The following is an 11,614-nucleotide window of genomic DNA, read 5'->3' on the forward strand; positions in this document are numbered from 1 at the left end:
AGTGGAACTAACGGCAAAAATCTGTATAAGTATGCATAAATGTGCACCTCTAGGGTTGCCACATTCGATTTTTCGACATTGGTCGCGGCATTCGAAATGTCAAAATATGCGATTCAGAGTAGAACTAAAGAAGACAGATACGAAGCTCAAATAAACGATATATGTGTTGCAATACTTTCATATTGTAGTTTATCACACCAATAAATAATTGCTGATATACAAATTGATTAAATAAATTACAAAAAAGTGTACAAAGTTTTAAAAAAATCATGTCGCATAATTACATTGTGACAGCACAAAAACCAACTGCAGTTACAGCATGTGTTACAGGTGAATATTGAATTTCATATAATTCAATGCGTAGAATAGTTTTTGCATAGCCTAGCGAGGAAAAAAACACACAAAATATTCGCAGCTACTGTGCACAATGTACCAGTTTATTTGTAATGTATATATATACATATGTGCATATCCATACAGATATAGGTTATGTTCGTTGTTGCTCATTATTTTGTCTCTCTATTTAGAATATTATTTTTATTATTGCGAGGAGATATTGTTCTATTTTTGGTGCATTTATACGTTTAAGTAAACATTGTTCTTGCATATTTACAGGCAATTTCACATCGGAAGATGACTTGAATTTAATTGTAGCGAAAAATTCGCGCCTCGAAATCTATTTGGTGACGCCAGAAGGCCTGCGTCCATTGAAAGAAGTTGGCGTTTATGGTAAAATAGCAGTTCTCAAACATTTTCGACCGGCCGTGAGTATTTTGCACACATTTTCATCGATGTGAAAATTGAAATAAATGATGATTTGATTTATTGTGACTGTTCAGGGTGAAAAAAGAGATCGACTGTTTGTGCTCACGCAACGATACAATGCTATGATATTGGAATGTCAATCAAATGGTGACGATATTGAAATTGTAACCAAAGCACATGGAAATGTAGCCGATAGAGTTGGTAAAAAAGCTGAAACCGGCATATTGGCGGTTATCGATCCGAAAGCCCGAGTCATTGGATTGCGTTTGTATGAGGGGCTATTTAAAATTATTCCGTTAGACAAAGACACGGCCGAATTGAAAGCAACTAGTTTAAGGTAAGTTGTATGAAACGTATTTTAAAGGTGCGATTTGGAACAACAAAGTAAAATTTGGTATTTGTTTGACACTCACAGAATGGAAGAATTGGCCGTACAAGATGTTGAATTTTTATACGGATGTTCAAATCCCACGCTAATCGTCATACATCAAGATATCAATGGACGACATATTAAAACACATGAAATTAATTTGCGCGACAAAGAGTTTATGAAAGTTGCCTGGAAACAAGACAACGTTGAAACCGAAGCGACAATGTTAATTCCGGTACCGTCTCCATTGGGTGGTGCCATTGTTATTGGACAAGAGTCAGTTGTTTATCATGACGGCAATTGTTATTTGGCCGTTGCACCAGCAATTATAAAGGTATAACTTCATTCAGAAAGTAAAAAAAAAACAGACAATAATTCTCATTTTTTATTCCCAACAAAACAGCAAAGTTCAATAAATTGCTATGCGCGTGTGGATAGTCATGGCTTTCGTTATTTGCTTGGAAATATGAGCGGAAAATTATTCATGCTATTTTTGGAAAGTGATGAGAGACCGAATGGAGATCTGTATGTGAAAGATTTGAAAGTTGAACTACTTGGTATGTATGAAATAACCAGAACAAAAGTGATCCAGTTCCAATTTTACAAATGAATCACATTCATTTTTCAGGCGAAATATCAATTCCCGAATGCATTACGTACTTAGACAATGGCGTACTGTTTATTGGCTCTCGTCATGGTGACTCACAACTTGTTAAATTGAGTACAACAGCCAACGAGAATGAATCATATGTCATTCCAATGGAAACGTTTACAAATCTCGGACCGATATTAGATATTTGCGTTGTGGATTTGGAACGTCAAGGTCAAGGACAAATGATTACTTGCTCTGGATCATTCAAAGAAGGTTCATTGCGAATCATTCGAAATGGAATTGGCATTCAAGAGCATGCATGCATCGATTTGCCAGGTATAAAAGGAATGTGGGCATTGAAACTTGGCATTGAAGACTCATTGTATGATAACACTCTAGTGTTGGCATTTGTTGGCCACACTCGCATCCTCACATTGACAAATGAAGAAGTTGAAGAGACCGAAGTTATTGGGTTTTTGAGTGATCGACAAACCTTCTACTGTGGTAATGTTGCTCACAATCAAATCATTCAAATTACCTCATCATCGGCCCGGCTCATTCAAACACAGTCTGGTGTTTTGGTTAACGAATGGAAGCCAAGCGATGATGGTCGTATTAGTGTTGTGGCATGTAATGATTCGCAGCTGGTATGTGCCTCGGCTTGTGATGTGTATTACATTGAAATTATGGATGGTGAATTGATTCAACGGTTGGTTTTTTTTATAAATATGTATAAAAGTATATTTTTTTTTACTAATGGTAATATTTTCACAGATCTCACACAACATTACCTCATGAAGTGGCTTGTTTGGACATATCACTATTAGATACAAAAATGGATAAGGCCAATTTTATTGCTGTTGGTCTGTGGACTGACATTTCGGTGACCATTTTGAAGGTTCCAACGTTGGAAGTTTTGAACAACGAAAAATTGGGCGGTGAAATGATACCCAGGTCCATTTTAATGGCTAATTTTGAAGGCATCAACTATTTGCTTTGCGCTTTGGGTGATGGTTCCATGTACTATTTCACATTGAATGCACTCGACGCAGTGCTAAAAGATAAGAAAAAAGTTACGCTCGGTACACAACCGACCATACTGAAAACGTTCCGATCATTGTCGACGACAAATGTATTTGCCTGTTCCGATCGACCAACTGTCATTTATTCGTCAAATCATAAACTAGTTTTTTCGAATGTTAATTTAAAAGAAGTAAATCACATGTGCTCATTGAATGCACAAGCATATCCAGACAGTTTGGCATTGGCAACAAAAAACTCCGTCATTTTGGGTACAATCGATGAAATACAAAAGTTACACATTCGAACAGTGCCACTGGGTGAATCACCGCGACGCATTGCCTATCAAGAGAGTTCACAAACTTTTGGTGTAATCACATCTCGGATTGATGTTCAAGACGGATCTGGTCTAACTCCACTACGTCCAAGTGCATCAACACAAACCCAAAATATCACAACCTCCAGTAATATGACACTAATGAAACCAGGCGCTGGTCTATCGAACGTAAACAATGAATTTGGCCACGAAGTGGAAATTTACAATTTGCTAATCATTGATCAAAATACGTTTGAAGTCTTACATGCCCATCACTTCATGCAAACGGAATATGTCCTGTCAATTATTTCGGCTCGATTAGGAGAAGACCCAAATACATATTTTGTGATTGGCACAGCACTGGTCAATCCCGATGAAACCGAACCAAAAGTATGTCATTCACGTGATATTTACTCTTTCGCTTCTACACACAGAGAAGTAATACAGTGAAAACTAGACGACTTGTCGCATAAAATTTGGAACTAGTTGACACTCATTCCGAATTTTATACGAGAAGCCACCTACTTTTCATTATATAATTTCTTTGTGTGTAATTATGTTTTTTTATTCGATTTGATATCTAGTGTGGTCGAATCATCGTTTATAATTTTGCGGATGGAAAACTAACACAAGTGTGCGACAAAGAGGTGAAGGGTGCCGTTTATTCACTTGTAGAATTCAATGGAAAAGTATTAGCAAGCATCAACAGTACGGTGAGGCTATTTGAATGGACTTCCGACAAAGATCTTCGATTAGAATGCAGCCACTTCAATAATATCATCGCATTGTATGTTAAAACAAAAGGTAATTTATTTAACTGCATTGCATATACGAATTGTGAGCATTTTGCTTAATTTTGATTGTGAAATAAATTCTAGGTGACTTTATTTTGGTGGGCGATTTGATGCGATCGATTACGTTATTGCAACACAAACAAATGGAGGGCAGTTTCGAAGAAATTTCACGTGATTATGAGCCAAAATGGATGACTGCTGTCGAAATCATTGACGATGAAACATTTTTAGGCGCGGAAAATGAGTTAAATTTAATTGTTTGCCAAAAAGACAGGTAGATTTTGAAGAGAACATTGAATTTGAATTGTGTATACTAAAATTGAAAATATTTTGCAGTGCTGCCACAACCGACGAGGAACGTCAGCAGATGCCCGAAGTGGCTCATTATCATTTGGGTGATATGGTGAATGTGTTTCGTCATGGTTCTTTGGTAATGCAAAATGTTGGCGAGAAAACAACACCAACCCTTGGATGCATTCTCTATGGCACCGTAAGCGGAGCGATAGGCTTGGTCACTCAAATACCACCCGATTTCTATGAAATGTTGCGTTCACTCGAAGGCCGTTTAGCAACCACCATCAAGAGTGTAGGAAAGATCGAGCATTCATTTTATCGCAGTTATTACACCGATGTCAAGCTAGAACCGTGCGAAGGATTCATTGATGGCGATTTGGTTGAAAGCTTTTTGGATTTGAACCGAGAAAAAATGACTGAATGTATTGCGGGGATGGAAATTGTATGAAAAGCATTTCGTTTTTGTTGCAAATCGTCGTTGTTCAAATGATTTTAATGAAAATCACATTTTTATTACAGGCCAATGGATCGAATGGACCGAAAGAGGCAACAGTGGACGATGTCATCAAAATTGTGGAAGATTTGACGAGAATTCATTAGAACTAATTGAAAACCCGAATTTTCGAAACTATTTATGTTTACGTTTTAAACGTACATAAAAAATAATTGTCAAGCAACTCTATCGTTTCAATTCGGAAACTAGTTTACATACAACAACTACTTTACATTTTTTTTAATTTCCCATTTTTGTTTGAATAAAATGAAAAACACAATTTGGAAAGAAAAAAAAAGTGTCGAATTTTATTCTTCTTCTCATTTACACCGAGAAATAGAAGTTTTATTTATCTAGATACGGCTTTGGGCGCCAAATACACATCGTTATTATTTTCGAAAATGAATACATATTTCGTTGACGGTGTAAGTGTGTTAGTAAGTTCGAAAAAATGTGACAGTTGTTATATTACGAATTTTTCTCCTCATTGTGTGCAATATACGCGTATCGGGTTGCCTCTTTCGCTCGCACAGTCAATACCAATTGGAATTGTAGCGGCCGTCCAATAACAGTAAAAGAGTTAAAGTGAAATAGCAGCAGCCCGAAACGAACAAACTTATTATCCTTTTTTTCGCTTGTCAAGCAAACGAGAGACAAGTAAAGTAGACAGCCAACCAATAACAAAAGTTGTATAAACTTACGAATCGTATTGAAATTCGCAATTTTTATTTCGAAACAAATGTACGTATATTCTGGCTGCGACTACGAGGAATATTCATAATCAGTGCAATCGTTGGACGGTATTTTGTGCATCATCGTGTGACGAAAAGAAACGTAATGCATCACACATTTGAGAACGTTATTCAACTGTTGATGATTGTGTACATTTTATGCAATCAAATAATTGGTTTGAATTCAAAATCATCAATTTTGTGGAAATTAAATGACAAAAGTGGAAAAATTGATAGCTACAGTGATAGTCATCAACACGTAAGTATTTGCAGTCCGTGCGCGTACCTCACAATTTTCAATGTTGCATTTAGAATTTTCCATACTCACGTATATTGTATGCACGAGTGTGTGTACAATTACAATGTACTCAGAGCCACATCATCGCTTATTAGCTATATCCCGTCATTAAAAACGTATCGATTTTTGTTTCTATCGTTTATGATTATATAGTTGGCGAAGGAAATACGCGATATTTATGAGAATGATGCAGTTTTCTCAATCATTACATCGTCGGCGAACAGCATTAAAATCAATAACCATTGGCGAAAAGATGTAGATAGCACATGTACAGCGTCAGCTGATTTTCTGCACTCGTACAGAGCGGCATCAAAGTAAGGTTATTTTGGTTTTTTGATCTGTGGCGCATCACACAAAAATATATAATGTATTTATAGTGCCCATCAACTGATGCATAATGTCAGTCAGAAGCGATCCGATATCAACTTAGATTGCGGTCGTCCCGTTAGTTTTTCCTTCTACGATGATCTAATTGGAATCTCATTGCGCTACAATCATCCTTTACAGCCCGATTTAGAGGTGTGAATTTGTTAATAAAAATCATACGTCAGACATTTTTCAGCATTTCACCATTTGGATATTTATTTTCATCATTTTAACACTGTAGGCGGCGACTCTTTTTTTAAAATCCAATAAAAATTTGAAAGCGTTCGACATCAATGTGCTGGAAAAACGACTGAAAAAGGCAAAACATGACAAACCATGGAACGCAAAATTATTCCATAAAATTGGTAATTTTTGGCGTATCAAAGGGGATGCAGGAAAGGCCATTGATTGCTTTCGAAGTGCACTAATTATGGATCCGACAAATGCAGATATTCTGCACGATTTAGCACGAATCTTGTTTAATTTACAATATTTAGATGATGCCATTTTTCTAGCGAGACGATCACTAGAAGCACGATCGAACAGTCAACATGCATGGAGGTCATTTTTCACATTAGGTGAAATCTATCGTGCATATGGACAATTTCAACAATCCATATTATATTTTAGACAAGCACTTGAATTAAATCCACAACATGAACCGATTCGTCGTGCCATTCAAGACATGGAACAAAAAACACCTTCTCACATTCAATTTTATACAATAGTCATCATTTGTTTGCTGGTATGTGATTGCTTTGTTTTTGATATTTAAAGTGAATTAATTGAAAGAAACGCATACTTGATCTTTTTCGCGAATAGTTCTTTTACGGTTTTTTTTTTATTTTCATTTATTTCAGGTGATAGGTGTACTTGGAGTTATTATAACAACAAATGACTTTACATTTGCCCCCGACACAGTTGAACCAAAATCGCAACGATCCCATTTCAATCGGGCCATGGCAATGAAATCTCTGAAAGGATTTGTTCATCGTTCAAAACCGCGCAAAGTCTAAAATTTATCTATTTTTCTATTCAAAAAAAAAAAAAAAACTATTCGCAATATCTCCTCGAATGATGACAGAAACGTGAAACAGAGACTAAAAATTTATTTGTGATAACAAACAGTCATACTCAGCTCTACCGTGATTTATGGGCAGTTTGTCTCTTATCCATAATTAAATACTAAATTTTAAGTAAGACTCAAACAGTTAATATAACGAAGATAGAACAAAGTGGAAAAACTATTTAATTTTCAATTCTCTCGGGTAATCATATCGAGTTCAGCTCAATATACCAAATAAGATTTTTCGTGCCTAAAAAATGCTATGCATCCAAAGATTGACTTTTTAAACTAAGCGTAATAATTTAGTGTTTTTAATAAAACGAAACTCAGTCAATTTCATATGTAATAATCAATAAAATTCGACGAAAACTTATGCTCATCAAATTGGTGTGTACTGTGCAAGTACGTGCCTCCTTTATTTCATAAATTTTTTTTTTCGTTTGAAGTTCCCGAGAGATTTATTTGTATACAGCACCGAAAAAAACAAGCTTAAACGACCATACCGTGCATACTATGTATATGTATACAAAATATAATTCAAAATGAAGTAAATTCTAAACCGAAAAATTTTTGTTTTTTTATGAATAATTTTTTTTAATCAAAAGTATCAATCATTTATTGTCGACTCACTTTTTTTTATTGTTATTTGGTCGATATCCAGAAATACTATGAGGGAGGGAACTGGTTTGAATGGGTACTACATTCACAAATGATATCAATTTCAAATGATAAAAAACTTTCGGTCGAGCCTGAGAGAATAACCATAAAAAATTTATGTTGAAATGCCACGGCATGGTGAATCTGGTTCAATTTTTGGTCAAAATAAAATTATGCATAGAAACCAAAACCACATCCATTTTAAACGCATTCATATATATGGCACACATTCCGTATATGAAACACACGATGAAAATATCAATCAAAATTGCACTCTCTGCTTCAACCCACGTGGTCGGGTCGCATATTGAATATATTTTATAATATATATTTTTTAAATGTTGAACGAGGAAATTTGTTTGTGATAAGATATAATGCAGACTACCGTGGGATGAACAATGTCTAATAAGAAAATGAAAATGATATGTGACACGGACGCAGGAAGTGTGGTCTATGGTATGTGTATTTTTTTTATAATGAAAAAGCGATATACATCTCGCCGAGTGAAAAAGTGAAACTGACCGGGTCGCTAGTTTTTGCATATGGTTTATTGCTCGCTTCGCCATATTTGCATCATTTATCTCTGCTATCGGAGCACACATATTTTATTTATTCAATGCAAATGACTCTAGTTTCTATCTTTTTCATTCTGCTGTACCACGGAAGTTCGGAAATGATGAATTGCACAGAGGAAATGTCTGGTCCAAGCGGTTAGGAGAATGTGTACATGACAAAAATAGTTCTGGTCAAAAATTTCTTTTTAATGATGTTACGTATTACAATGGCTTGCCTGCCACCAACTTGAATGTTTCACTAATAACATGAACGCTACGATATTTTAATACCATTAACGTGTGTGTGTCCCATATCACACTTTCTTTGTTAATTTTTATTGAATACACATGGGATTTTTACATTTCCAAAAATTTACGCTTGAGTGCTGGGTTAGTGTACACAATATGCGACCGTTCAACCACCTTGCATTGCAAATATGTAAATACGACTAGACTAAAGGTCGATCATTATTTCGTCAATGTTTTATTATGACAATTCGTAATTAGCTATGTGTATTTTGAGGATATTATTGGTTGTCACCATCATCACAATATGTACAGCTATTGTTAGCAACACTCCTTTGAACGTACTATAAACAGAATATTCAATAACAGTGCTCAGGCAACGGCGATAAACGATGCGTCAGCATTAGCAATTTATGTTATTTTATGTGCGCAATGGGTGACATCAAACCCCATTGCATTACATTGACGTCAAGTTTCCGGCCAAGTGAGCGTAAGCGTGAGTGTGAGAGAAAAAGAGAGAGAGAGAGAGAGAGAGCGTGCATATGGGATTGAAAGAATGAAAGTATAAAGGAAAAAAATTGCTGATAACCCATTAACAATTTATCGATGATGAAAATTGTTTCGTTTTATGTGCCAAAAACGCTGCGACACTTTCGGGAAGCTTCGAAAAATGCATCCACATGAAAATGGATATCACATAACAATTATCTGTAGAAACAAGTGCCAAAACAAGAAAATTGCAACGACAAATGGTGAAACAATAGAAATGAATTCAAGAGTTGAACGTGACGTGAGTCTGATTACATCAGTGCCATACTGAAATGCAATGAACACTCGAAATATGCTATTTCAGTCTAATAAAGCATGGCAAATGTCGGTTGATTCTCTTTGAATCAGATTTCATCAATGATTGTATGTCTTTTCTTCAATGTGCGAAGTTTGGTACTGGTGACCGTCTATACAAATAGCATTTGTCAATACAATAGCCCAATCCTTTGTTATGACAGATGTTTTGTCACCAATTACCAGAATCAAAAGATAGCCGACGAACAACTGTGATAACTAAAGTAGACAAACTGCACTTTCAACAAAAGCTTTGTAATGCGAGATTTGTCGTTGTAATTTTGGTAAATTACTGTTGCTTATCATTCGGTGGTCTCACAACACCATGTATACTTTCACAGAATCTTTATCCTAAATGTTGAATCGCACTCGTCGTGAGAAATCTACTACATCCGCCGTTCGTTCTTTGTTTTTAAACTGAATATGTGCTATTTAGTGCAACAACACTTACATTTCAGATGCACGTTTAAATCCTCCCATCACAAAAATGATTATTCAGCATGTAAACAATGACTTTGAAAGAAAATATGCCTTTACGTGCATGTGCCATCCATTTGAGGTTCATTTTATTATAAACTGATTTTGCCATCCATATTGTTTCTAGTTGCAACAGTAAATAATAATGAAGAAAGCATTGTCTTGCTCTCTCGCTGTGTAGTGGCCTCTCCAATTTACAGTCGCTTCATGAGACAGAGCAGTTCAACAGCAATTAGTGGAATTTCGAACTAAAATTAATTGTCACGGGCATATGAGTGATGACGACAGTGCACCACGGGGAAAATACTTCTGGTAAATTATTTTACAAATGAAGTTCTCATATTTTCTCTTTCTCTTTGTGTACGATTAAAAAATGTTTTAACAATGTTCGCAAAAATGTGTTGCTTTTGTCGTAAAATCAAGTCAGCATACTGACTCATAATTTTAACGGAGAAATTACAGTTTTTGCTGCAGATCTATCTAAAACTTAGTTGGTTTTTCAAACGATTAACAAATTTAAGTCGTCAAAAACACTCCGTTATTTATAACAAATGACAAATTCTGTGATTCAAAGTCATACCGGTGGAGTTTTTCCTGAGTATACTAATTTGACGGCGCAATTTACTGAAAAAAAATCGAACAGCGACGATGAATGGGCATTTTCATTCAATGCCGTCGTATTTCATCAGTTTGAAATGGATTATTTTGAACAATTCAATGGTACGCTTACAAGTAGCGGCAATCTTTTCCAAACAGATTATATAAATTTGTTTACAAAGAATGAGAAAATATAGGAGCTGCCAATCTCGTTGAATTTCAATTCAGATAGATGAAACAGCATTTATAAGTTCCGATTTCATGTTTCAAGGCATGAAAATAAATGTGTGATTCGTTTTCATCATTCTGACATATGAAATCACGTTGTCGACACTGTAGTTATACAAGTAATTCGATTCCGGAAAATGGTTTTTGTTTACAGTTGCACAAAATCCAAATTAAAAGCCAGGATTTTACGGTGTGTCGATTGACGCATAGCAATTTTTCATTCAAATTAAATTTGTTGAATTTAATTACAGATTTTGGATTCCATGAGATGACGATTAAATGAATTATTTCAACAGTAAACAACAGTAATTAATAATAATTTAATAAAATTCATATGTTATAAATAGCAAAGTCATCTCGTTATAAATTTTTTCAATATGCGAAAGTGATCCAAATTAAGGTTACTTTGGATGGCAAGAAATGTATAATGAGCAATGCAATAGAAGTGAGTTTCCATTTTCTCACGTACCTATCAATCATGCAAAAAAAAACTTTATTAAATGAGCTTCGAGTTTCAAGAAGAAGAAAAAAACGGATGAAGAAAAAACCGCCTTCCCATATCCATCCGATCAAAGCATTTTCCTTTTTTGCACGTAGCAAAAGTGTGCATTTGCGGTCGATGTAAATGAAAAAGAAACGCATTCCATATCACAACAGAAAAATGCAAACATCAAACAAAGTGCATGAATGCGTCCGTGTTTTTGAAATAGGAGAGTAACGGGTGAATGAGTAAGCAACGAAAGGCTTTTCCGAACAGCTGGCGTGTAGTTTTCCACATTTAGATACACATATTCATATGATATTCAAGCGCAAAACGAATACCGCTGCACGCAGTCGATCAACTCCGTTTTTCTCTCTCTCTCTCTCTCTCTCTCTCTCTCTCTCTCTCTCTCTCTCTCTCTCTCTC

General features: G+C 35.4%; 2 protein-coding genes across 3 annotated transcripts; both read left to right on the plus strand.

Moving 5' to 3' along the window:
• Nucleotides 1-103: 103 nt before the first annotated feature.
• On the plus strand, nucleotides 104-4,897 carry LOC116344175 (DNA damage-binding protein 1). Of its 2 annotated transcripts, none has more exons than XM_031772608.1 (11): nucleotides 104-330; nucleotides 616-764; nucleotides 840-1,102; nucleotides 1,181-1,469; nucleotides 1,539-1,692; nucleotides 1,764-2,436; nucleotides 2,502-3,501; nucleotides 3,648-3,867; nucleotides 3,942-4,131; nucleotides 4,194-4,593; nucleotides 4,671-4,897. In XM_031772608.1, the coding sequence occupies exons 1-11, from the start codon at nucleotides 270-272 to the stop codon at nucleotides 4,749-4,751; spliced, it is 3,480 nt and encodes a 1,159-aa protein (XP_031628468.1). In that variant the 5' UTR covers nucleotides 104-269; the 3' UTR covers nucleotides 4,752-4,897. The 2 variants fall into 2 exon arrangements, with proteins under 2 accessions (XP_031628468.1, XP_031628469.1); XM_031772609.1 differs by having other exon boundaries at nucleotides 105-330; nucleotides 2,502-3,453.
• A 261-nt stretch (nucleotides 4,898-5,158) lies between these two features.
• On the plus strand, nucleotides 5,159-7,523 carry LOC116343937. The gene is made up of 5 exons (XM_031772267.1): nucleotides 5,159-5,634; nucleotides 5,827-5,987; nucleotides 6,051-6,192; nucleotides 6,281-6,784; nucleotides 6,900-7,523. The coding sequence occupies exons 1-5, from the start codon at nucleotides 5,482-5,484 to the stop codon at nucleotides 7,053-7,055; spliced, it is 1,116 nt and encodes a 371-aa protein (XP_031628127.1). The 5' UTR covers nucleotides 5,159-5,481; the 3' UTR covers nucleotides 7,056-7,523.
• Nucleotides 7,524-11,614: the final 4,091 nt, after the last annotated feature.

Source organism: Contarinia nasturtii, unplaced genomic scaffold, assembly GCF_009176525.2.
Source record: "Contarinia nasturtii isolate CC-2019 unplaced genomic scaffold, AAFC_CNas_1.1 Cnas_scaffold_1037, whole genome shotgun sequence".
In the NCBI taxonomy this organism is placed as follows: domain Eukaryota; kingdom Metazoa; phylum Arthropoda; class Insecta; order Diptera; family Cecidomyiidae; genus Contarinia; species Contarinia nasturtii.

What these genes read in the sequence shown, in the direction of transcription:
- LOC116344175 (XM_031772608.1), top strand. Translation starts at nt 270, where the DNA reads ATGTCGCATAATTACATTGTGACAGCACAAAAACCAACTGCAGTTACA. An exon ending in TTTGAAAGTTGAACTACTTG is followed by an intron (nt 1,693 to 1,763) that starts GTATGTATGAAA and finishes TTCATTTTTCAG; the next exon opens with GCGAAATATCAATTCCCGAA. An exon ending in GTATTGCGGGGATGGAAATT is followed by an intron (nt 4,594 to 4,670) that starts GTATGAAAAGCA and finishes TTTTTATTACAG; the next exon opens with GCCAATGGATCGAATGGACC.
- LOC116343937 (XM_031772267.1), top strand. Translation starts at nt 5,482, where the DNA reads ATGCATCACACATTTGAGAACGTTATTCAACTGTTGATGATTGTGTAC. An exon ending in TCGTACAGAGCGGCATCAAA is followed by an intron (nt 5,988 to 6,050) that starts GTAAGGTTATTT and finishes ATGTATTTATAG; the next exon opens with TGCCCATCAACTGATGCATA. An exon ending in TAGTCATCATTTGTTTGCTG is followed by an intron (nt 6,785 to 6,899) that starts GTATGTGATTGC and finishes CATTTATTTCAG; the next exon opens with GTGATAGGTGTACTTGGAGT.